Source organism: Vanessa tameamea, chromosome 17, assembly GCF_037043105.1.
Source record: "Vanessa tameamea isolate UH-Manoa-2023 chromosome 17, ilVanTame1 primary haplotype, whole genome shotgun sequence".
Classification (NCBI taxonomy): Eukaryota; Metazoa; Arthropoda; class Insecta; order Lepidoptera; family Nymphalidae; genus Vanessa; species Vanessa tameamea.
The window spans coordinates 11,032,501-11,055,091 of NC_087325.1; the positions used below are offsets into that span (position 1 = coordinate 11,032,501).

Here is a 22,591-nt window from a genome sequence, read left to right on the forward strand (position 1 = left end):
TGAAAAGACAATAAATTGTTAATATAACAAATAAATATTATTTAAGTTGATTGCGTTTCACTGCGATGGAAGCTGTAAACCCTATTACTTCTCCGATATATACTACATAATAATATTTTTATGCAACAGAATAATTTACATAAACTAAATGAAGTTTTCAACTTTCATGTTACATAAAAAATAGCATTATTAATTTAAGAAAAACTCGTTTATCGTTGTTATATTGCGAACATGTAAAAAATATATATAATTTAATAAATTAACTATTAATCCGTTAAAGTTTAAAAGCGATCAGTTAAACAATAATTTGTCTCCTTCATTCTAATGTTAAATCTATAATCAAAGAGAGACAGGAAACAGAATTTTAATAAACACCCGATAAACCTTTTTAATTAAGACCTAGTAATTAAAAATTTTAATTATTAAAAAAAATCATCAAGACAAATATAATAATGCAACTATTCGATACAAATTTTATACGCGTGTATTTCGGTACGCGGGACAGAAAATATCTTTTTAATTTGGCGCACGCTATTTCATTGGGAAGCCGAGATGGCCCAGTTTTTAGAACACTGTAAGTCTTACCAAAGATTGTGGGTTCAAACCCCTTTGGCAAATACCACTGAATTTTTAGATGCTTAATTTGTGTTCAGAGATTACCTAGTTTTCGGCTGTGAAGGAAAATATCGCAAGGAAACCTGCATGTATTGGATTAAAATCTACCCGGAGTAACGCGGTAGCATGACCTCCAAACCTAACCCTTCAAAGTACAGGTTTTACCGAGCAATAGCACATTTAATTTACTTCAATTTTACTAAGAATTTCAAATTTAGTAACAGCACAAGGAGGTTTACTTTCAAAAATATACTCCTCACACTTTGACACGGTTAACGTATATATGATGTTGCTTTGTGTCACGCAATTTGAACGATACATATTAACGCGTGTCACACAAAATGAAATTCCTTGTCACGCTGCAATATCAGAATTAATGGTAGTAGAGCACGCTTCACGCGAGTTTATGAATTTCGCAGTCCGCCCTTGTACTATTCGCGGAGTGATTTATATCACAGATTAATTTACTTTAAAACGGCCATCATTTGCGCTTAACTCCCCAACACATCCTAATATAAAGCACTTTGTACTTACTTAGAAGTTTATAAGTAGTCGCGTCTTGATATAAATGTAAACAATGATTAATTAAATAATGCTATGTTTTGTTCTTTCGAATTTGAAGTCAATGAAAACAGAAAGAGACCGTAAATATTTCTACTCTGATTTATTAACATCAAAATTATTGTAACCTCATTAAATTAAATTAGAATTTTCAGAATTATCTGAGTTGATTTTATTCTATATGTCTGAATTAAGCATAGCACAGTTTTTTGGATATGATCTATAATAGCTTGATAAGTTAAACACTGGAGCAGCGTGGCGGAACAAGCTTCAAATCTTTACCTTAAAGGACCTTAGTCCATCAGTGGGTCATTACTTAACTATTTTTTTTCATGGTATCGGTATTCGGACGAGCAAATATGCCTGATGTTATGGTTTAATGAAATATTACATTAACAGCCTGTAAATTTCACACTGCTGGGCTAAGGCATCCTCTCCCTTTGAGGAGAAGATTTGGAGCATATTCCACCATGCTGCTCCAATGCGGGTTGGTGGAATACAAATGTGGCAGAATTTCGTTGAAATTAGACACATGCAAGTTTCCTCACGATGTTTTCCTTCACCACGGAGCACGAGCAATTATAAACACAAATTAAGCACATGAAAATTCAGTAGTGCTTGCCTGAGTTTGAACCCGTAATCATCGGTTAAGATGCACGCGTTCTAACCACTGGGCCATTTCGGCTCTTAAAGAAATATTAACCGCTCCTTAAACCGCCAATGCGCCACCAAGCTTGGGAAAGATGTTACGTCTTTTATGCCTGTAGTTAGACCCTTACTTACCCCTCAAACCGGAACACCATTATACTAAGTACTGCTGCTTGGCGGTGGAATATCTCGTAAGTGGATGGTACCTACCCAGACAGGCTTGCACAAAGCCCTACCACCAAGTAAATGATGGCATTGAATTAAAAAATAATTAATAATATATAGTAAAAAAAATTACATAATACAATTTATCTCTAACAGGTGATCTATGATAGGTTTTTGAGATTTCTTGTCTTCAGTTAAAGATTATAACAGTATTGTTGTTTTAATGTTAACGAGTTCGGTGTGTTAGACACTTTTCATCTGGGTCAGACCTCCACGGACTCCATTAAACAGCACCTTTGACCCTTGCGGTCTCGTCCTACGATAAATATTTATGCGAGCTTTACCCAGATCAAACAATATTATACTTTAGAATTGATGTTTCAGAGACATTTTTACATAATGTCTTTCCTGTAACGGTTGTTAATATGGACTTAACTGTATTGAAATAAAGATAAAAGTCGTTCCAAGTCTTATTATGTTTTAAAATCTTTTTAAAACCACATTAAAATTGTATCACTCGAGAGACTTTTCAAGCAAGACGTTAGCAAGTTTTTGTATTGTCAGTACTCGTTATGAATGTGGTGAATTTATTTAATAAATTTTATTCATCATATACATTTATTTTAATTAAGTGGAGTATGTAACTATGAAAAGAGGTTTTACTTGAGTGCAGAATTATTTAATTTAAATACGAGTCGGATTCATGAGTTAGTATAGAGTATGAATAAACGCCTGGATTTAGGCTCGGGTTCCATCACAGGACACTAATTATTGTAACAAACACCATTGTAAATCTGTTTATTTGAAAAGAGTAAGTACGAGTTTCTTGCCGTTTCTTCTCGCTGGAGGCTGCTTTCCGAAACGATAGTAGTATTTTAATATTGACGATTCAAAAACGCTTTGTGAAGTTTACTTGAATAAAATTGATTTGATTTGATTTGATATTATAAACAGTATTATTAACGAGATAAAATACAGCATGAAGTTGTAATGAATACGAACAGTAAGTATAATTTTAATCTCACGGCAAAAGGAAATATTTAAGCAAAAGTAACGGATGAACACGACGTCAGCCGAAACTCGAAGATGCCAATATGTGGCCGAGATTGAACCGTGATCGAAGCAACTTACTTGAACAGTGGGGAACGAATTTAAACAATAAAGCTCGGCGTCGCTTCTGCAACTACAGGAAAACTTCAAACAATATAATGTACCTTTTGTTAGCGGTTGCAATATACTATCTTCATTTAAGCGCAAATTGGTTTATTGTCGTCGTAAAAATTAAGTTAAGTTGGAGGGTTAGTAGGAAAATTAGTAATTACTTAGAAAAAGAGGCATTGTTAGTATTCTTTGAAAAAAATGTTGTTTTTTTTTTAAATAGTTGTAATAAAATATATAATACAAAATAGAAAATGGAGTCACAATAAATAGTATAGCTCTCGAAACATTTAAATTGGCGCTGCAGAAGAATTAAAGATATCTAAATTTTAAAGCCAAAAACTGTTTCGAGTTCTTTCACAAAATTTCGATAGCGTGAATAGAACATTAGAGAGAGTTTGTTTTAACAACAAAAGCCTGTATTAGAAAAATAAAGCTTTTCTAAAGCTATTGTTATTTGAAATACTGGATCTCCCAAATAACGCCCACAAACCTTCATAAAAATGTCAACTTTTATGGTGCCGGCCCCTAATGTCAGGATGCCAGTGTACGTAGGACAAATAGCTATGTACATACATACAGTCATACACTCAGAGTAAAGTTATATTATTATTATAAGAATGTTATAAGCATTAAATATTTATTGAAGTATTTAATCTATATGGATGAAAATGACATCAAAATACGTTTGCACGTTTGCCTTCTAAAATTAATGAAATAAAAAATAAGGTATAGTATGTACCTTTTTTCTTTGTTCGTGAGATATTGTATTTATAATCCACGATAAGTTCCCACGCAGGATAAAAAAGACTTAAAAGATATAAGATTGAAACAAAAATTGTTTATCCCCAAAAAGTAAAATTCTATTTCAATATTAAGGATCGTTTGAACACATTCCAAGTTTTAATAACCCCGCTTTAACTGAAATCCGCTTAAGTTGAAAAACCCAGAGCCTCCATTAGCGCTTTTTTGTCAACCGACGAACGTAATATGGGTTTCATGAAAACCGTGCCTATATGAATATGAAATGTATACCATATTTCCAATTACTAAATACTAATGCTAAAAAATCATAAGTTTTCATAAAATCGTCATTAAAATATCGATTAATATTTTTCACCAAAATTTAAACTTGTGAATTTGTTTGGTTGACTTTGACTTGACTTGCAATTCAGTATACAACGTTCACGGCTTTAAAAAATAAAGACTTCCTGGTTTTCACAATGAACGGACCGCAACCATGAATCAATTTTTCGTTTCTAAAAATTAGTAATTCGACTAGCTGCGTCCGGTTCCAAGGATGAGCGAGATAGTACTACAGGCAAAAGATTATTGGTAGCTAATTGACAGAGCACATTTTATGTTAAAGGGCTTTATGCAAGCCCATTCAAGTAGACACCGCCCATTTCTTAGATATTCTATCGCCAAGATATTCCTTTATAATAACATCACTGATAATGAATCTCGTCTGATGAAATTTAATTTCCTCCTTTCAAACACACTTAAGACCTATTTTAAATAAGTATCATTAATATCAGCTGTTATTTAATGTATTAATTAGAATATGTTATATATTTGCAACATATAAACTGTTAGAAACAAAGATCGAAGAGAAGAAAATCGGAAAACGATTACACGTGTCTAAAACAAACGCAATCGCGAGAAAAGATAGTTCATAATAAATGGCGTTTCGTACCTTTTATTACGAGATATTTGGGCTAGAATTTAACAAGACACACGAGAAGCCAAAGAAACGCCCGATGCTCCATTTCAAGCTACTGGAGCTACACAATAGCTTGCACGTGGCAGTGAGTTTTCCAATTTTTCAATTCACGACGAAGCGTTATGTTGCTCTCATTTCTCAACGATTTCTATTTGAAAATTTTCATTCGTTATATATTTTTAAATGATATTACATCGACGCTTACGTAATATTCTATTTCAAAAGTTTCATTATAATATAATTTATTTTTAAATATAATATTAAATGGGAGGTATAATTAATTTATTGATTAAACGAAATTTATAAAGAGCTTTATATCTAATTTCGAAACATTATTAATAATAATTTATTTAATATAAATAATTGTTCGGATAAATGAATATTTCCACTGCTTTAGAAGTATTTTGACGTAATACGATCAATTTTAATTGCTTTAGGTCAATAACATGATTAAAATGGTCGTTAAAATCGCGTCGAACTTAAAAAATAGTTCAACGTGTAGTAGTTGAGTTTAAAAACTAGAGAATCCGCGCATTTTTATCTTCGTTAAACGTCATTACTTTGACTCCGTGTATCGTGTCTGCATATAATCCAGCCTTTCTTAATAAATGCCTTTTTGAAATCGGACTAATAAATCTTACGATTAGATCTCTGTAATATTAGTATAGATTACGATTGATAACAACCGAACCACAATCGTGACATCACTAAACTTTCTAGTATATATTTCAAGCTACTGTTAGTAGTTAGAAAAGTAGCATACTCCTTCGCCTCAATGTGACTTTTATAGGTTTACCTCACTCTAAATGAAATCAACAAGGACGATATGAATGACTGTTTTTTTTTCTCCATACAATACAAAAGTAAGGTTTCTCAGTTAGGTACATTGTCATATACTTGCGGATACTTGTGCCCTAAAAAAGGTAGATCCTGTACATCAGGTCACCAGGCCCTCAACCCTCCATTGATACAATACTTAACAATTGATATCTTGTTCTTAATTAATCAATATGGAGTAATCGAATATTAATTTGAGGATAAAAGTTTGAGTAAAATTAGAATAATCTCAAAACATTTTCAGTGAAGCTTAATCACGCATCTGAGAACACGTGAAACGAGATGCCTTTCCTTTATTTTAAGCTCACGTCAAAGTAGTTCAGAGAATCTTTAAGTATTCAGTTTATATTTAATTCAGGCACTTATATAACAAATCTTTGGGTTATTATTTATGGGACGTTCAATAGATTTGAAACATCGATATTTATAATTATTGTTATAATTATATATAAATATATCATAATCTGATTGGATGACAAGTCCAACACGATCAGACAGAGTTCGAGAGATTTGAGGCCATGGAGAGTAAACACTACTAAGAATTTCTAATAAAAAAAAACCCTTGCTTTCATGGCCCAAGTAGGAGTTCTAACACATAGATACGGGAACTGCGGCCTTTATAACCACTAGACCAACTTGGCAGTCAAATCTTTGAAAGGTACAATTCTACCTCAAGCTGGATATCATTAAAGGCTGTGTGTATCTTAGCGGAGGATGAATTTTTCGTATGATCTTTCACTGCGCTCTCATCCGCGTCTTTCATTTAGTGTACATGTCTAAATGCGGATATTACATTGTAACTTTTATTGCATACGCAGTAAGAATCAAAAATGAATGGTGCGCTTTTTCAATGTGCAATTTCACCACCTTACATATCGTGATACGGTCTATCCTCTACGTATCCCCTTGGGGATATTAGGTTTCTTTTTCGAAAAACTATTTCATACATTTTTATATCTCAAATTTTTCATCCTTTACATAAATATTTTAACTTATGTAGCCTCATAACTTAGAAGCACTTTAATATTGTTACATAAGATTAACTAAACGTAACCAATGCTTATGAATCAATTCAATGCCTAATGGAAAAATCAAGAGTTATTCTAATATAATAAAATATAATCTTTTTATATTTTACTGCAGATAAAATCTATCTAAACAGTATTAGAAGAAAAATCTTGAAATTGAATCTTTTTGAATTAAAACTTATATTTATAACCAACCAACAAAAACCAGCCCTACCAATAAGCCTTGCCTATAAACGAATCTCAAAATTTAATAATTAATAAATACATGCAAACATCTTTAGAAACCACTTTTATTCATAATGTTGATAGATTTGTTAGTACAAATAAATATTTAAAACTTTTTTGCAACAAAAACATGCGAAAAATATGTTATAACGCTCTCGAGAACCCAATTGTAGCAAACTACTTATACTAAACTATTTTTAAATTGATTAATTTAAAAAAAAAATATCAATTTTCAAACATAAAATCTAACCAACAAACGTTAACAATAAGATTAAACACCACGCCGTTCATCAATAAACCCATACCAAAATGTTGCTTTTAGATATTCTTAAAAAGTACCAACGTCACCAATAATTTCGGGACTCAACGCTTATCGAATCAATCACTCTGAGAAATCGCATACGAATATTGAATTTAGAAGCAATATCAGTAAATTTTGGGCGATTCATAAAAAAAGCCGGCTGTTATCATACAAACTGATTCATTCAGGATACGTGGTAGAGTCGGACGCTCAATTTGCGTCGATTCCTTTATCCAGGGCCTGTCATGCGCGGGTCTCCACTGAATGTAAATGAAGATGATGGTGGGGTGGAAGTGAAAGCGGCAACTTATTCATTTTTGAACGAAAAATGGCTCAAAACTCTGGTTAACGTATATGACTTTAATCTGAACAGTGAGTCGTTTGTTTCGACATCACCGAAAAATGCTCATTGCGATTATTGGTAGCGAATAAGTGAATCTATCTTTGATCAACGTTTCTGAAACTGAATGTTAAACATATATGGGGTTACCATGTGTACTTTCTAAAACGTTTTTAAATATATCAACAGATCTCGTTCGTAAATGTTCATCAAATTAAAATCCAGATAATTTATTCATTATATAGACTATATAAATATCTATGTATCTGTTATTATCGCTGCAGGTCAGATAGTGCACTGACGATGAACGAAACCGTGAAATAACTAAATCCTTTTTAAATTGAAGAAGTAATGACTTGCAGCTGTGCATATTATACACTACAGACAGTTCTTTATTAATTTACACCACTACTTATGTCTATTTTAATTTTACTTCAAAAGTTTCGAAAACAACTTCGCAGACATTCAAAACGCAATTTTTTCGCGAATCCATGATTAATATTACAGATTATTCAAGATCCCGATCAATGATATCGCGTTTATTAAATGTCAAAATTGTTTATTTTGTATTACTCCTGAATTTATTCTAGCTTCAGAAAAACTCATCGTCTGTTCTATAGAATTATTAAACTACGCATAATGCGATAAAACTTACATCCAGCGAATCTTATGATTATTTAATTTCAATTTTATTTTTTACCATACCTTTACAAGTAGGTTAATCCGGTTACAATCTGGCCGCAAACCGAGAGTATCTTCGCATTTATATTCGCGAAACGACCACGAAGGGAGGAGATGACCTTTTTATTAGAGGTGTGCTTGTAGGTCAGAATTGCTTTTTAAGCCTCTGGTCTAAAGTTTGATACCTTACTACTCACTCTGCCATAAATATCAAATGTTTTAATACATTTTCGAACTGAGTTTATATGTTTCCAAATAACTTGTACATTAATGACTATTTAATGTTTTCTATGGCTTATCGAGTATTTTAATTTCTGGTATCATGCATCATGTTATTTCTCGTCTGAAATATAAAATCCACAATCTCATGGCAATTTTACACTTAACAACAAAATTTTACAAAAAATATCAACCATGCTAAATGAGACAACCAACCTTGCTCCTTAATGGAAAAGCAGATGTTTACAAAACAGCAGCAATATTTTTGATTCAAGTTTAACTGTTCAAAGCGTTCATTAAATAAGGAATTTCTCAAATGTAGGTATTTATAAACTTGTATGACGTATGCGTTTGTGTGTATACTCATAACTATTAATAAAAACATGTATGTGATTATTAATTGAAAAATCAATACACGTTAATGTATTTTTTTACTTCCAGTAGTCAATATTAATACAATAACTTCTCATTTCATAACTATTCATGTTTTATCAACAAACCTAGAAGAGGATTCATTCTCCCGTTGTTAGGGTCCTGTGTTAAGAGTCTTCATTAAAGATCCGGCTGTCTAATAATAATTATTCGTTATAAATTTAAAATAAGATTAATGGTAAAATAAGTAATAATGACCAAAAGAGTAGAATTTGGTTTTAATATAAATTTTCTTTACAACGAGAAATAATTTTGATGTCTAATAGATTTAATTTATAAACTTTATTTCATTTTCTTTAACTTATAGATCGGAATATGTTTAATACTATGTATTATTTTTATTAAATGAGTATGTACTCAGATTCGGACGGAAATACAGTTTCGGAATTTCGCTATTAAATAAGTATTAATAAATTAGCTTCTTAAAGGGAATCTAATTGCTTATTGTATTGCTGTTTTAGTTATTTTCAATTTATGAGCCTTCTTAACCTTCTTTATACTCGTATGCTCAAATCAAATCAAATCAAATCAAATCAAAAATCTTTATTCAATATAGAAGTGTTTACACTTGCTTATTGATTGTCAAAAATCTACCACCGGTTCGGAATTTAGCACCTCGGACCTGAGAAGAACCGGCGAAAGAAACTCAGCGGGATATTTTTTTTTTTTTTTCCATTTTGCATGTACAATAATAATTATATTTTAGTTATTTGAAACAGCCTGGAGGCGATCATTTCATTCCCAAGGTGTGCAGTCAACTAAAAAGTCATTAGTGTTGTAATATCCTTTAGCACACAAACGCTCTTTAACGATTCTTTTGAATTTTATAATTGAATAATTTTGAACGTTTTCTGGGATCCTGTTGTAAAAACGTATACATTGCCCCAAAAAAGAGTTACTAACCCTGTGTAATCGGGTACTTGGAGTAACAAGTTTATTCTTGTTCCTAGTGTTAATAGAATGTACGTCACAATTTCTGGGAAAATCGTTTATGTTTTTGCGTACATACATAACATTATCAAAAACAAATTGAGAAGCGACAGTCATTATTTTAATTTCTTTAAATTTATCTCTTAACGAATCTTTTGGGCCCAGGTTATAAATTGCACGAATAGCCCTCTTCTGCAGTACAAAAATAGTATTAATGTCAGCTGCATTACCCCAGAGTAGGATGCCATACGACATTATACTGTGGAAATAACTGAAGTACACAAGGCGAGCCGTATCCACATCAGTCAAAAGTCTAATTTTTTTTACCGCATAGGCTGCAGAGCTGAGTCTATTCGCCAACTTATTTATATGGGGGCCCCATTGGAGCTTAGAGTCTATTGTCATACCAAGGAATTCTGTTGATTCTAAAACATCTAATGCTTCCCCGTTTAAGCGTACACTCGTTTTGACACATCTTACATTGGGAGTAGTGAATTTAATACATTTAGTCTTTTTACTATTTAACATTAAATTATTAACACTAAACCAATTTACTATTTCAGAGAGAGTATTGTTCACATCGTCATATATTGAAAGACGTCTTTTTATTTTAAAAATTAAAGAAGTATCATCAGCAAACAATACTATCTCGAGTTTATCACCTAGGAGATGTGGCAGGTCATTTATATAAACAAGGAAGAGGAATGGTCCAAGAATTGATCCTTGAGGGACCCCCACAGTAACTGGAGACCCGGGAGATCTCTTTCCATTTACATCAACCCTCTGAATCCGATTGCTCAGATACGAAATCAGAAGACTGAGTGCTGTATATGTTCGACCAAATAATCTTTTTTTTTAATTGTGAAATCACACGCCTTGTTACAAATAGTCACAGAAATATAATTATTGTTCTAGGAATCAAAGACACAGTTGAAACAGCAAGCAGTTCAGCTAATCAAGAGGATGAAGAGCCCAAAGAAGCCTGGATGCGTGCACCGGCGGGCGGCGTGGCCGTGAAGAGTGGGGAGGACGCTTTACTTACGTGCGTGGTCCTGGGAGCAAGAGGAAAACCTGTTCTATGGAAAAGGGCAAGAGATCTCCAAGTTCTAACAGCTGGTGGCGTAAGAGTAACTCGAGATGAAAGAGTTACAGTTTTACATGATGATTGTAAGTAAATTGAATACATGTTTATCTTTTGCCCCCGATCTCTATCGAAAAAAGAGAAACATAACTTGAATCAAAAGTCAAGGAATTTCTTCTGTCCCATTACGGCTATTCTCAAGGGAGACGAGCCAATTTTGTAGCCGCAGGACATATTTTAGTGCACAAGTTAAACACCAAGGGTATAAACACCAGTGCAGTTTTTATTCTTTCACTCTCATAAGCCGATAGAGTGGCAAATCCGACATGACCAGAAAGGGTTCGGCTTTAGAAAAAACTTCTTTATGTGCTTTCTGAGACACGAGAATATAAGTTATTCCTGATGCGACCCTGAGATTACCAGCCAGCCAGCGTATCTGCAAGCACACGGGACATAACATCTCAGTTATCAAAGTTGAGGGAGTATTGGTATTGTAAGGATTAGATAATACTTCTTACCATCAGACCACCATCAGGTCCATTTGAACGCACGCCTACCAATTTTATACAAAATATAATATTAGTAGTACATAATCTACAGAAACATCCAGAAAAAAGAAAGTTTCATAACAATTTCGTGATATGACGATATTAATAAAAAAATATTTCAAATAGGACAAATTAATTTAATTTAAGAATTGTCTTTGTTATTGGTGATAGAGTAATGAGCCAAGATGTAACAAAACCTCACACTCACTAAACAGAAAGTTTTTGAAGGATGATTGTAATTACAGACACTTGGAACAGGTCATCTTAGATAGACAGTTTACACTTATTACCTTGTCAAAGTAATAACGGCAAAGATCGAGTTTCTTGAGAAAATTCAATAAATTTCAGATAAAATGTATCATCACACTTAGTATTTTAAGTATACGTTTTTTTTGAACAGCGGAAGAACCTCTTCAAGGACCGGGTATTATGAAAGGCGGTGACGTCTGGGCTCTTGTCATAAAATCAGTCAAACCATCAGATGCTGGCCTCTACATGTGTGAACTAAACACTGAACCACCCGTCAGAAGTTTTCATAAATTAACTGGTAAGTGTTATTAAAGTAATATTTTATTAAATAAACAAACTGTATAATATACTGTATATTTAATCAACATTTTCAGGTATAAACATGAATGTTGAATTAATTTTGTCCAAAACTATTTTACCTTTAAATAAATTTACAATTGACAGTACTACTTTGTACATAGAATAAATACAAATAAAATAAACAGTATACAAGTTGTAGAGCAATTTAATTATCAATTTCGCTACATCTATTGTTCCAAAATCGTTCGTATCACTGGGATACCCCAAGCAGCTTCCCTTTGCCTCTAGGGCTATTATTTGAGCCGACTATACTCCAAACAAATAACGGGTGGATCTTAACCAAAGCACGGCTTAAGATTCAATTCATATCAAATCCACTGATATATCGTATGCTTAAATTCGTGTTTATATTTGATCTTGTAAGTAACGTTGGAAGAAAATATTGTGAGAAAACCTGCATGTGACATACCAAGTTCTTTAACTGGTATCTTTCTACTCGTTCTGAAGCAGCTTAGTGGTATAATCTCCAAACCTTCTATTTAAAATGACACATCACTGTGAAACAACACGACAAGCTCATACTTTACATTTTTTTATACATCCACAAATAATTTTCACTGATGTTGGTGTATATTCGACAATCCACCATATTTCTTATTTCCAGTGATATCACGAGGGCTGACACCACCGGATAATCAAAATGTGACTGACACCTATTCTGCCAATGTACCCACCATGGCTCTCGCCCATAATTACACGGATTGCTGTGTCTCCGCGAATGTGACAAAGAGTTGTTTGGGATACTGCAGTATTCAGAGTATCTTAGACGGACCTGGTCAAGATCCGGAGGCATGTCAAGCGGATTTCCCTGCTATTGTTAAGTAAGTTGAAGAAAAGTAAATATCCATTAACAATTGATTTAAAGCAATATTTTAAAAAGGTTGACTCAGGTGTTGAAGTTTATGTTATGCAAACATGGAATACTACAAAAATAAAATAAAATCTAAAATCAGATCATAAAATGATGAAATAATAAGTGATTTCAATGGCTATAAATAAGCTATATAAAATAAGCTAAGTCATAAATAAATAGTTTAATTTATTATTATATGTAATTAAAATAGCTACTAAGTTTCAGTATTTCTGTATAAATATTCTCAAACATTCGGACATACACTAGGAACAGTAAAGTTGTCCTCCAACAACATTTATAAACTTTGCTTGCAACAAACAAACAGGCCAATTTTTTTTTCAAGCCCTGAGTGGATGAATGTACCCATAGAGGAATTAAATATATGAAGTCAATATAATATATTTAATATTTTTTTCGTAGGTGTATGGCAGATGGTCGCAACCATGTGCCTTGCTGCATTCAGGAGCACATACCTGACATTTGTCAAGATGTTTGTCGAGGAGAATACTCGCCTGTGACCGATAATATTAAGACCCATTACTCCTGTGCTGCCTCTATGGAGAAAACATTAGCTTGCATTGTTGAAGGCATCGGTAAACACATCATTTAATAACAAATAGGGCAGCACTTCTAAGTAGCTCGACTCACTTATAAGTTCTGATAATAATTATAGCGGTAAATTAATAGTTTCAAGACGTGTTAATTTATAGACATAAATCCTAAATATTGCTGTGTAAATGGTTTATTTTCCAAACAAAATTTAAAAAAGGATTTTTTCCTACATAAGTCTTTTTCTTTTTGAATATAAACAAAACGTTCTCAATATTACAATGTTCTTTTACTTTATATTATGCTGTACATTTATTTTTCAGAACTACTCCCAAGTCCCCCTGAAGACGTCGAAGTAGAACCTCTTAATGAAAAACAGTTAAACGTATCATGGTATCCACCAACAGAGAACGCAGAATCAGTTACCGAATTTATCGTCAACGTGACAACTTTGCGATCATTTGATGCCCATTTAATAGATCCTTCTGAGAGTTCGTTAAAAAATGTTTCGAACAAAATGATTCAATCATTTACATATAAAGTACCATCGAATAAAACATTCCTGGTGTTGAACGACTTGCTACCATTTACAATGTACGAGGTCACGGTCACTTCATACAATATTCATGGTTCCAGTCTCCCGAGTTACGGAATCAGGTGAATTTATAATTCTATGCTTTTCATAATTGATATTTTGTTCCGGCAAGAAAATCTTAAGATTTATGCACGAATGAAAACTAATTTAGGCCGCTACTCAATCCTGTTCTGTTAATAAAAATACGATTCATGATATTTCATTGGTTAGAGTAATAAACATTTTTTATACTTATGATCGCTAAAAAAATTTTGTGCAGAACAAACTAATTATAGCAAGTTACATAATAATTATTCAAAAACAAAACATTTATATAATATCAAGAACAAATGGTAAAGCAGCCTTTACCTCGGTGTAGGACTGAGTTTTTGTATTTTGCATACAGACAAAAGATTCCTTTGAGTCATGAGCGACATTTTATAGAATTTTGTAGACTTTGAGGATCACAATGTATAATGATATAGGACTAATAGTAGTTTAATCAGATGTAAAATATTTATATGTGTGTGTGTAGTCGATCATTTTCCTCTCACATATCTGGAGAACATAAGATTATATCGACTCCAAACGAATTTCTTGGGACGGGAATTACCTGAACACCTAATACTACTCTACTTAAGAAAGGCTCTTGATATAGGTATTTTTTAACCATACAAACCAATTTATTTTATAATTTTTATCAGATCGTTAACCTTGACTCCTGGCAAGATGAGAACAACTGAAGTAGCATCAGCACCCCAACTACCCGATGTAAGAAGTTGCTGTATAAACGCGGGCGTTAACCACTACGGCTGTGTCGATAAGCTTTGTGATCCAACTAAAACCTTCGAAATAGGGGTAAGTTTAGTATAGTCTATCATGATATGTGTTTCTCAAGCGACTTCCATAATTACATCTTCCAAATATTTAAATGCAAAGTAATCTGGTAAAAAGAATTCTTTCATTTTCTATTTATCATAAATTCTAAATTCATCCATGTCATTTGGAACAGATTGTTCAACTTTTACATACATTTTTATATATATGTATATGTATACTCAAAACCACTCGCACTTCACGAGACACACTTCACACAAAGAAAATTAATGACGTTTGCGACTACTTCTTATATCACATCCACCTCCATTCCCACCCATTTGTGACTAATGCACAATCACCCAGAGAACGGCGTTCTAATCACCAGTTGCAGGTGACAGACTTGATGATCTGCGCACCCTGGGCTGGTACAACTTTCGGCTGCCTCGCCAACAACTTAGACCATACTCCCTGTTGTCGGTCAAGAGGCCTTCCAGAATCCTGTTTGCCATTATGCAGTGGAAACATCACGACGTTGGACTTTAATCATTTCAAGTGAGTTACATTTTTTAGCACCGACTGAGAAATTTTTCGAAACACACATTTACTGCGATGGTTTTTCTATGTTTAATAATCAACATAATCGTGTATTGAGTTATATGCTTTATTTATCAATGTTTTTTTGACATTAACTTTAAATGTTTCAATAGGCCAAATTAACATAAACTCAGTTATTCGAGAGTATGAAAGTTTATTTAATCCAGTAAGTAGTGATGAGTATAAATTCAGTTTTTTGTATAATTATATTTCTTGTCATCTTAAGTTAACATTTCACAGGGGAGATAAAAGTGAGAACATTAAGAATAGCAAGAAGCTGCTGATCGGAAAAAGCAAACCATTTTACACGGGCAAATACATTACTTAAGAGATAATTATCAAACATACAACATACTACGTATTTAATATAAAACTTTCACGCTTATTTATTTAAAGATTAAATGAAATCACTAATATTGTTGCCATTGTTAATCATGACCATTTTCAAAAACCAATTTTAAAAGAGAAAATTGTTAACAGATGTCTTCGCTTCATGAACTCCTACACCAACTGTCTGCTGCAAGGTTACGGCGTCCTTCCGGGACCACCATCTCGTCTCCACCTCACTAACATCGACACCGATTACGCTGTGGTACACTGGGCACCGCCAGCGGCGCTGGCGGATACTGTACAGTATTACAACTTGCAATACAAGTCGTTGTCATCAGAGGAGGACTATAGAGTTTTGGGAAAGGTAAATTTGTTAAACATCTGATTTTATTTCAGCCTTATTTCTAACTTCTATAAAGACAGTTTTTTGAAGATAATTAAAGATAATTTAATTGTATAAAGTATGCCAAATGAATAATTGATGCACTTAGGCAAAATATTAACGAATCTAAATTTTCATTATAATTAGCAATAATCCCTCATAGGTCCAATCTCCATTTATCCTGGAAGATCTGGAATCAAACGCGGATTACGAGATCTTTGTGGAGGCAGTCAACGAGCATGGAGTTGGTGAAGCTTCGCCAAGACTTATATTTAGGACGCAAAGTCAAGTGAGATTAAACTTTATAAGACAGTTTTAACCGTCTTTCGACCTTTCAAGTAATAAACTAATATATTTTTTCTTTTTTCATTAATTCGATTTTTTTATAAGTCCAGTAACAGAATGTACCTTTTACTGAAAGAACCATCAATTATTGTAGTCGTTATCTGGACCTTACACGCAATTATTGTGGCCTTTCTAGGTGGAAGGTCGTACCACCGAAAAATCATTCTTGTGTAATTATATTACAATAACTATAAATCACATCGTCTCTCTAGTTATATGATTGAAAGCAATTTGCCAATGTCAAATGCCATTTACAGCATTATCTAAAGAATAAAATAAAAAAATATTAAAGTATGGATTTAATCTTAACCATTTTCAATATAATCCAATAAAGGTTATCGAAGAAGAAGAAGAAAATGCAAACGCATACAACATAACTGCGTGCTGTGAGAGAGTGCAGCTCTCAACTGTGTGCATGCCGCTCTGCTCGTATGACGCCAAGATGTCCGACCTCAGGACCCTCGCGCCGCTGTGTGAACAGGAGTTCAACAAACTTGTCAGATGTGGCGCTGGAGGTGAGAAAGATTTTTGGCACTTTATGTTCGAATACAGAAAAGAGAACACTGCAAGGTCGAACACTTCTAGCATTCAATAAACTAATACATTTTTAAACAAAGATGATCGAAGAAGATGTGCTAGAATTAGCTCCAAAACTTCTCCTTAAAGGAAAGCAGTTTTCTGGGGCATTTATGAAATAATTTTAGTATGCATATTAAATAAAGGAATAATGTAAACTTCACCGAGGTAATTACTGAATGTAACTCATATGCGTACGCGCAGGGCGCAACCACGAGACGTGCTGCGCGCGGCGCGGCGTGCCGGCGGCGTGTCGCGGCGCGTGCGCGGGCGCGTACAGCGGACTGTTCTACACCTGCATCGCCTACGTCGGGAACATCGTACAGTGCTTCGAGGAAGGTCAGTGATACCACATCTTGACTACTGACTCGTCCGACTCTAACGTAATCATTATAATCACTGTAGTTTCTTTTTCCGATAAATAGATCATATTTATTTATCAAACTACCTTTAAATATTAACAAATTATTAGTATTAACTCAATAAATCAATGGTTTCCAGCGCGTTACGTCTCATTTTATCTACAACTGATAACACAAGGATATCAGCTTGAAAATCTTTAACATCTATATTAATAATTTCGTGCAGGTCTACGACAGACACGATCACAACTTATCCACGATTATAGATCGTTAAAATATAATGATTTTTTAGTCGACAACATATATCCACAAAATTCGTATAATCGAGATATTTCGATATTAAATCAATAAAATTCAATGACATGAAGTTCAACGGGCGGCCATGTTTGACGTTTACGGGTGCGTTCCGTATTTTCCAAACAATAATTTCGTGCAGGGGTACAGTAAACTCAATGGAAACTTATCTACAGTAAATTATTAATAAATGATAAACCGTATTTGTTTACTTTTATTTATTTTACCCGAGCGAAGCCGGGTTTTCCTCTAGTATTTAATTAAAATATAAATTAACCTTAGCTATGGTTAATCTAAAGTCACACAAAATAGTATGATAATAATCTGACCAGTTAGTTATGTTGATGCCCAATTTTTTTGAAAAATAATGCAGTAACCGTATTATTTTCCAATAATTTGTATCGTGCTAGGTCGATTATATGATATAACAAATTCAACAGGGACTGGTTTTCTCCCTGGCCCTCCGCGTGAAGTACACGCTGTTGTTTCTCACGACAAGCTGTTCCTGGATTGGACTGCGCCCACGGATGGCGCTAATACCACGTCATACACCGTGCACTGGCAGAAAGTTGGCAATAATACACAACCCTACTACTATAGTAGCGTGCAATTAGATAATGTAAGTCACAAGGAATCCTACTAATATTGTAAATACTAAAGTCAGTTCAGTGAAGTGTTATTCTTCAACGCAGCGACGTAACGCTTTGACGTAATTTTATTCATAGAGTTATTTTACTGTTTACGAACTGTTTCTAAAGGAAAAACGTAAATTGTACTGCATTCATGTAAGACTTTATCAAATACACTATAAAATATTTTATTCTATTTTAAACAAAAACTTCTCTTCTATTTCCCTGGGTAAAAATATAGAGAGCATTAAAAAATTTTGCACCTATTAAAATGTAAATCTGTACTAATATTATAAATGCGAAAGTAACCCTGTCTGTTTGTCTGTCTGTCTGTCTATTGCTCTTTCACGACCAAACGACTTCAAATACAACGAATTCAATTTGTTGAAATTTGGTACGAAGCGAGCTTTGAGCTCTAAATAAAGATAGGCTACTTTTTATGACGACCAACCCCGAAAGCTAAAGTACTACATATTCATAAATAAATAATCATTTATTTAATGCAGCAAATGAACGTGACACAAACGATGGCTCGTATTGAAAGCCTTGAAGTGAACAGCACCTACCATCTCTTCGTGGTAGCGGTGAATGAGCACGGCACCTCGCTACCATCCAGCATGTTACTCATCAACATCACCGATGGTGGTATGTTGTAATAACGGCATTTTTAACACTTACAAATAAGGTACTACTTAATTCAATAAACTCGTGTTAGAGGGAGGAAGGGGAAATTCTTGTATTTGATTTTAGTAAGGCTAGTACTTTTATATGATATTTCTGCGTAGTATAAATAATAGGAGAAATATTATGGAACGAAAAAAAAAACTAAAGTTACTGATTATAATAATAAATAAAAAAATGAAATTTATATAAATGAAATTATTTTATACTTGTAGATAAGTCTGATTTTAATATTAAATTTTCAAATAGATAAAGATAACAAAGAAGTGTCTGGAATCCCGTCACCCCCACACTCGCTGTCGGTGTCCTCCCACTCGGCCACGTGGCTGGCGCTGAGCTGGCAGCCGCCGCAGTTCTCACTGCCCGATGAAAAGATATCTTACACGTGAGTTATATGTGTGGAAAAACCTATGAATAAATATATCACACATAAAGTTTTATCAATTGTTTATGGTGTTACACGACGGTGTACGCTAATTCGAGTATAGTTAATAGAATTTTAAAATTAGTGACTGATATACAAAACACATTCTAAACGCAGTGGATCTAACGCGATGAAATTTTGTCCAGAAATTATTTATATATGTAAACAAAGAGATAGGATTTTCCAAAATTCATCCCCTTATGGTAACTTCTCTTCATCCCCTTAAGAGATACATTTTGAAAAATGGAGGATGAAAGTTTGTTTGGACAATCTTCATTTCTAGTATCATAAACATGGGATTCGGTATATAGGCTTCTGTTTATGATTAAAAGAGAGCTGTTACAGTTTTTTGGAAATTCATCACCTAAAAGGTTTAAATTGGGTAGGAAAGTTTGTATCGAAATAAATAATCCAATCAAGTATTATACGGCTTTCGTTCAGGAGTAAAGGTTAGTCAATAGAGGCGATATAATTGGGGATGAAAGTTCGTCATTATTTACTTAGAGACATGGTAATTGTTATTTAAACTTCTGTTTATGACTAAAAACAGCTATTACAGTTTTGTATAACACAATAGTGCGCCATGACCGAAGTACGGTATAAACAATACAGATTACCAAAAATGTCTAATACTAAAGAAATTCGTTGGGCTTCTGAATACTGTTTAACTGATGGGTTATCCCGATATCTTAACGGGTACACGGCCAGTGGTATATAATAAAAAAGCGACTGAATTATTTTACGAGAATATGTATGACATCAATTACTCGACGAATTTAAATTGGCTACGAGTGTAAAGTTCCATTGCATATTTAAATCACAGATTTATTTTATCTTCTAAAATACGATATCTTTTTTTTTTATTTTTATTTTTAAAAGAATACTAGAAATGCCCAAATTAATTAAGGTATTACTAATATTCCTATTTAGCCCTCCTTTTATCATTTGTGTTAGGATTGAACGACAATAGCTCAAGTGGTCAGGATCGATCCTGTGACTTTTTTCTTTCGGGTAGGAGTGAAAAAATAAACTCTTGCAAATTATTTCATATTTAATAGTTAATATTCACTTTAAATAGTTTGTGTTAATAAAATATGTACTTGTGATTAACTGCCACACCCACCGAAAAGCTTATTCCTTTTAAAATTCACCTACTACTACAAAACACAAGTTTCCGTGCCTTATAACTAGACATTGACACTTAATGACAATATGGAGTCCTTAAAGTGTTGATACCTAAATCTAAGCGCGTATTGAAAAAATAATTTATTAATTCTATCTCCTCTCATATTGCATCTCTCTACCACTTGTATGCAGACGATCTTCAAATCCACTCACTAAATAAAGTTTCCGATTTAGCTAAAACTATTTATTTAGTGAATGACAATTTAGACAAAATTGCTAAATGGTCAAAATCTTTTGGATTAAAGGTAAACCCTACAAAAACCCAAGTTTTAATCATCGGGAGTTCTAAATTAATATAATTATTATATATTAATACATTTCTTTTTCTGACTTCACTGTTCGCTTGGATAATGTTGACATACCGTTTAGCACAAATTGTAAAAATTTAGGGGTTATTTTTGATCAACATTTATCGTGGGATCCACATATAAGTAACTTAAGTAAAAAAATGTTTTCTGCTGTAGGGTCGCTTCGAAGGTTGCGAAACTTTCTACCAATTCCCACTAAAATTTCGCTTACACAGAGCCTCATATTACCAATTCTCGATTATGCTGCCACTTGCTATGTTGACTTAAAAGAGGAGCAATTAAACAAGCTTGAGCGTCTTCAAAATCTTTGCATTCATTTCATATTTGGTCTTCGTAAATATGATCACATCTCCGACGTTCGCAAAAAGCTCGAGTGGCTCCCAATTCCCTATCGCAGGAATACTCATATTCTCCATCTACTTTACTCAATTCTTTTTCATCCTTCAACTGCGCTCTATTTAAAGGAGATTTTTTAATTTTTATGTACTACTCATAATCGAACGCTTCGTTCTGAAGATAATTTACTTTTAAAAATTCCTCCTCATTCGACTTCACTCTACACAAATTCCTTTAATGTTCAGGCTATTCATCTGTGGAACTCTCTTCCTGTTGAAGTAATACGTGCACAAACACTTGCTTCATTTAAAACTACCTTGAAACAAAACAAGATAGTACTTGTACTTTAATGCTGTATTTAGTTCAAGAGAATTTTAGTTTAATTTTATATATAATTTATATCTAATGAGATACATACATATATGTATGCTTGTTAGCTCCCAGGTACTGTACATTATTTTATTTTTAATATATTATTATTTCACTGTAATGTATTCATGTATTATGTTTATATCTGCCTTGTACACCCCTACCTATTTCTATATCTGTTTCTTTCCTCTACGCTAAGGTTGCCTGGAAGAGATCGCTGCTTAGCGATAAGGCCGCCTCTTGTGCATCTTTCTTATGTTTCAACTTTATGTTTACTGGTGTACAATAAAGAGTATTTTGATTTGATTTGATTTGACTTTTTTTACATCACCAGGTGACCCATAAATCATTGCGCTATTGACGCTTCAAATCATAATAATGTTTTTCTATCTAGATTGTACTACAAGATGCCAAGCCAAAACAATCAGGGCAATGTAACAAAGATCGCTACGACAGTAACGGGACATACTCTGGAGAAGTTGACACCTAACACGCAGTACGTGGCCTGGGTGAAAGCTCACACGGCCGCTGGGGACTCATTACCTTCAGAGACATTGCTAGCGTGGACTGATCCCGCGTATCCCGCTTTTGTCGAGGTATAATAATGTAACATTAATATTTAAATTACTTACCAAAATAATAAAGTGATTTCGTCGTTTTGTCGATAAATTTAAGCAATTTTAGTTTTTGGATGTTAATATTTTCGCTTCCGTGCAAAGGAAGCACGTAAAAACTATCTTGCGTCATTTTGGATCGCAATTCCATTCGACCATATCGAAGCCAGAATCAATATAATCCAACGGTACGAATAAAAATGGCAACGTCTCACAATTTTTCTTTCATCGAAAACCTTGATTTATTCTAAATCATTTGGGAAAAC

At 33.4% G+C, this 22,591-nt stretch overlaps 1 protein-coding gene across 2 annotated transcripts in view; it reads left to right on the plus strand.

Annotated features, from left to right (window-relative positions):
- Window positions 1-22,591, plus strand: part of LOC113404317 (Ig-like and fibronectin type-III domain-containing protein 2) — a 158,435-nt gene that overhangs the window by 126,557 nt on the left and 9,287 nt on the right. Inside the window, exons 6-20 of one of the 2 annotated variants that reach the window (XM_026645182.2) lie at window positions 10,779-11,030; window positions 11,893-12,039; window positions 12,706-12,922; window positions 13,375-13,547; window positions 13,827-14,160; window positions 14,782-14,935; window positions 15,282-15,448; window positions 15,971-16,184; window positions 16,366-16,491; window positions 16,882-17,062; window positions 17,328-17,462; window positions 18,220-18,398; window positions 18,915-19,053; window positions 19,339-19,474; window positions 22,106-22,307. In XM_026645182.2, the coding sequence (XP_026500967.1) occupies window positions 10,779-11,030; window positions 11,893-12,039; window positions 12,706-12,922; window positions 13,375-13,547; window positions 13,827-14,160; window positions 14,782-14,935; window positions 15,282-15,448; window positions 15,971-16,184; window positions 16,366-16,491; window positions 16,882-17,062; window positions 17,328-17,462; window positions 18,220-18,398; window positions 18,915-19,053; window positions 19,339-19,474; window positions 22,106-22,307 (2,756 nt within the window). The remainder of the gene's footprint in view (window positions 1-10,778; window positions 11,031-11,892; window positions 12,040-12,705; window positions 12,923-13,374; window positions 13,548-13,826; window positions 14,161-14,781; window positions 14,936-15,281; window positions 15,449-15,970; window positions 16,185-16,365; window positions 16,492-16,881; window positions 17,063-17,327; window positions 17,463-18,219; window positions 18,399-18,914; window positions 19,054-19,338; window positions 19,475-22,105; window positions 22,308-22,591) is intronic. The other variant, XM_026645184.2, reaches the window with a different exon arrangement.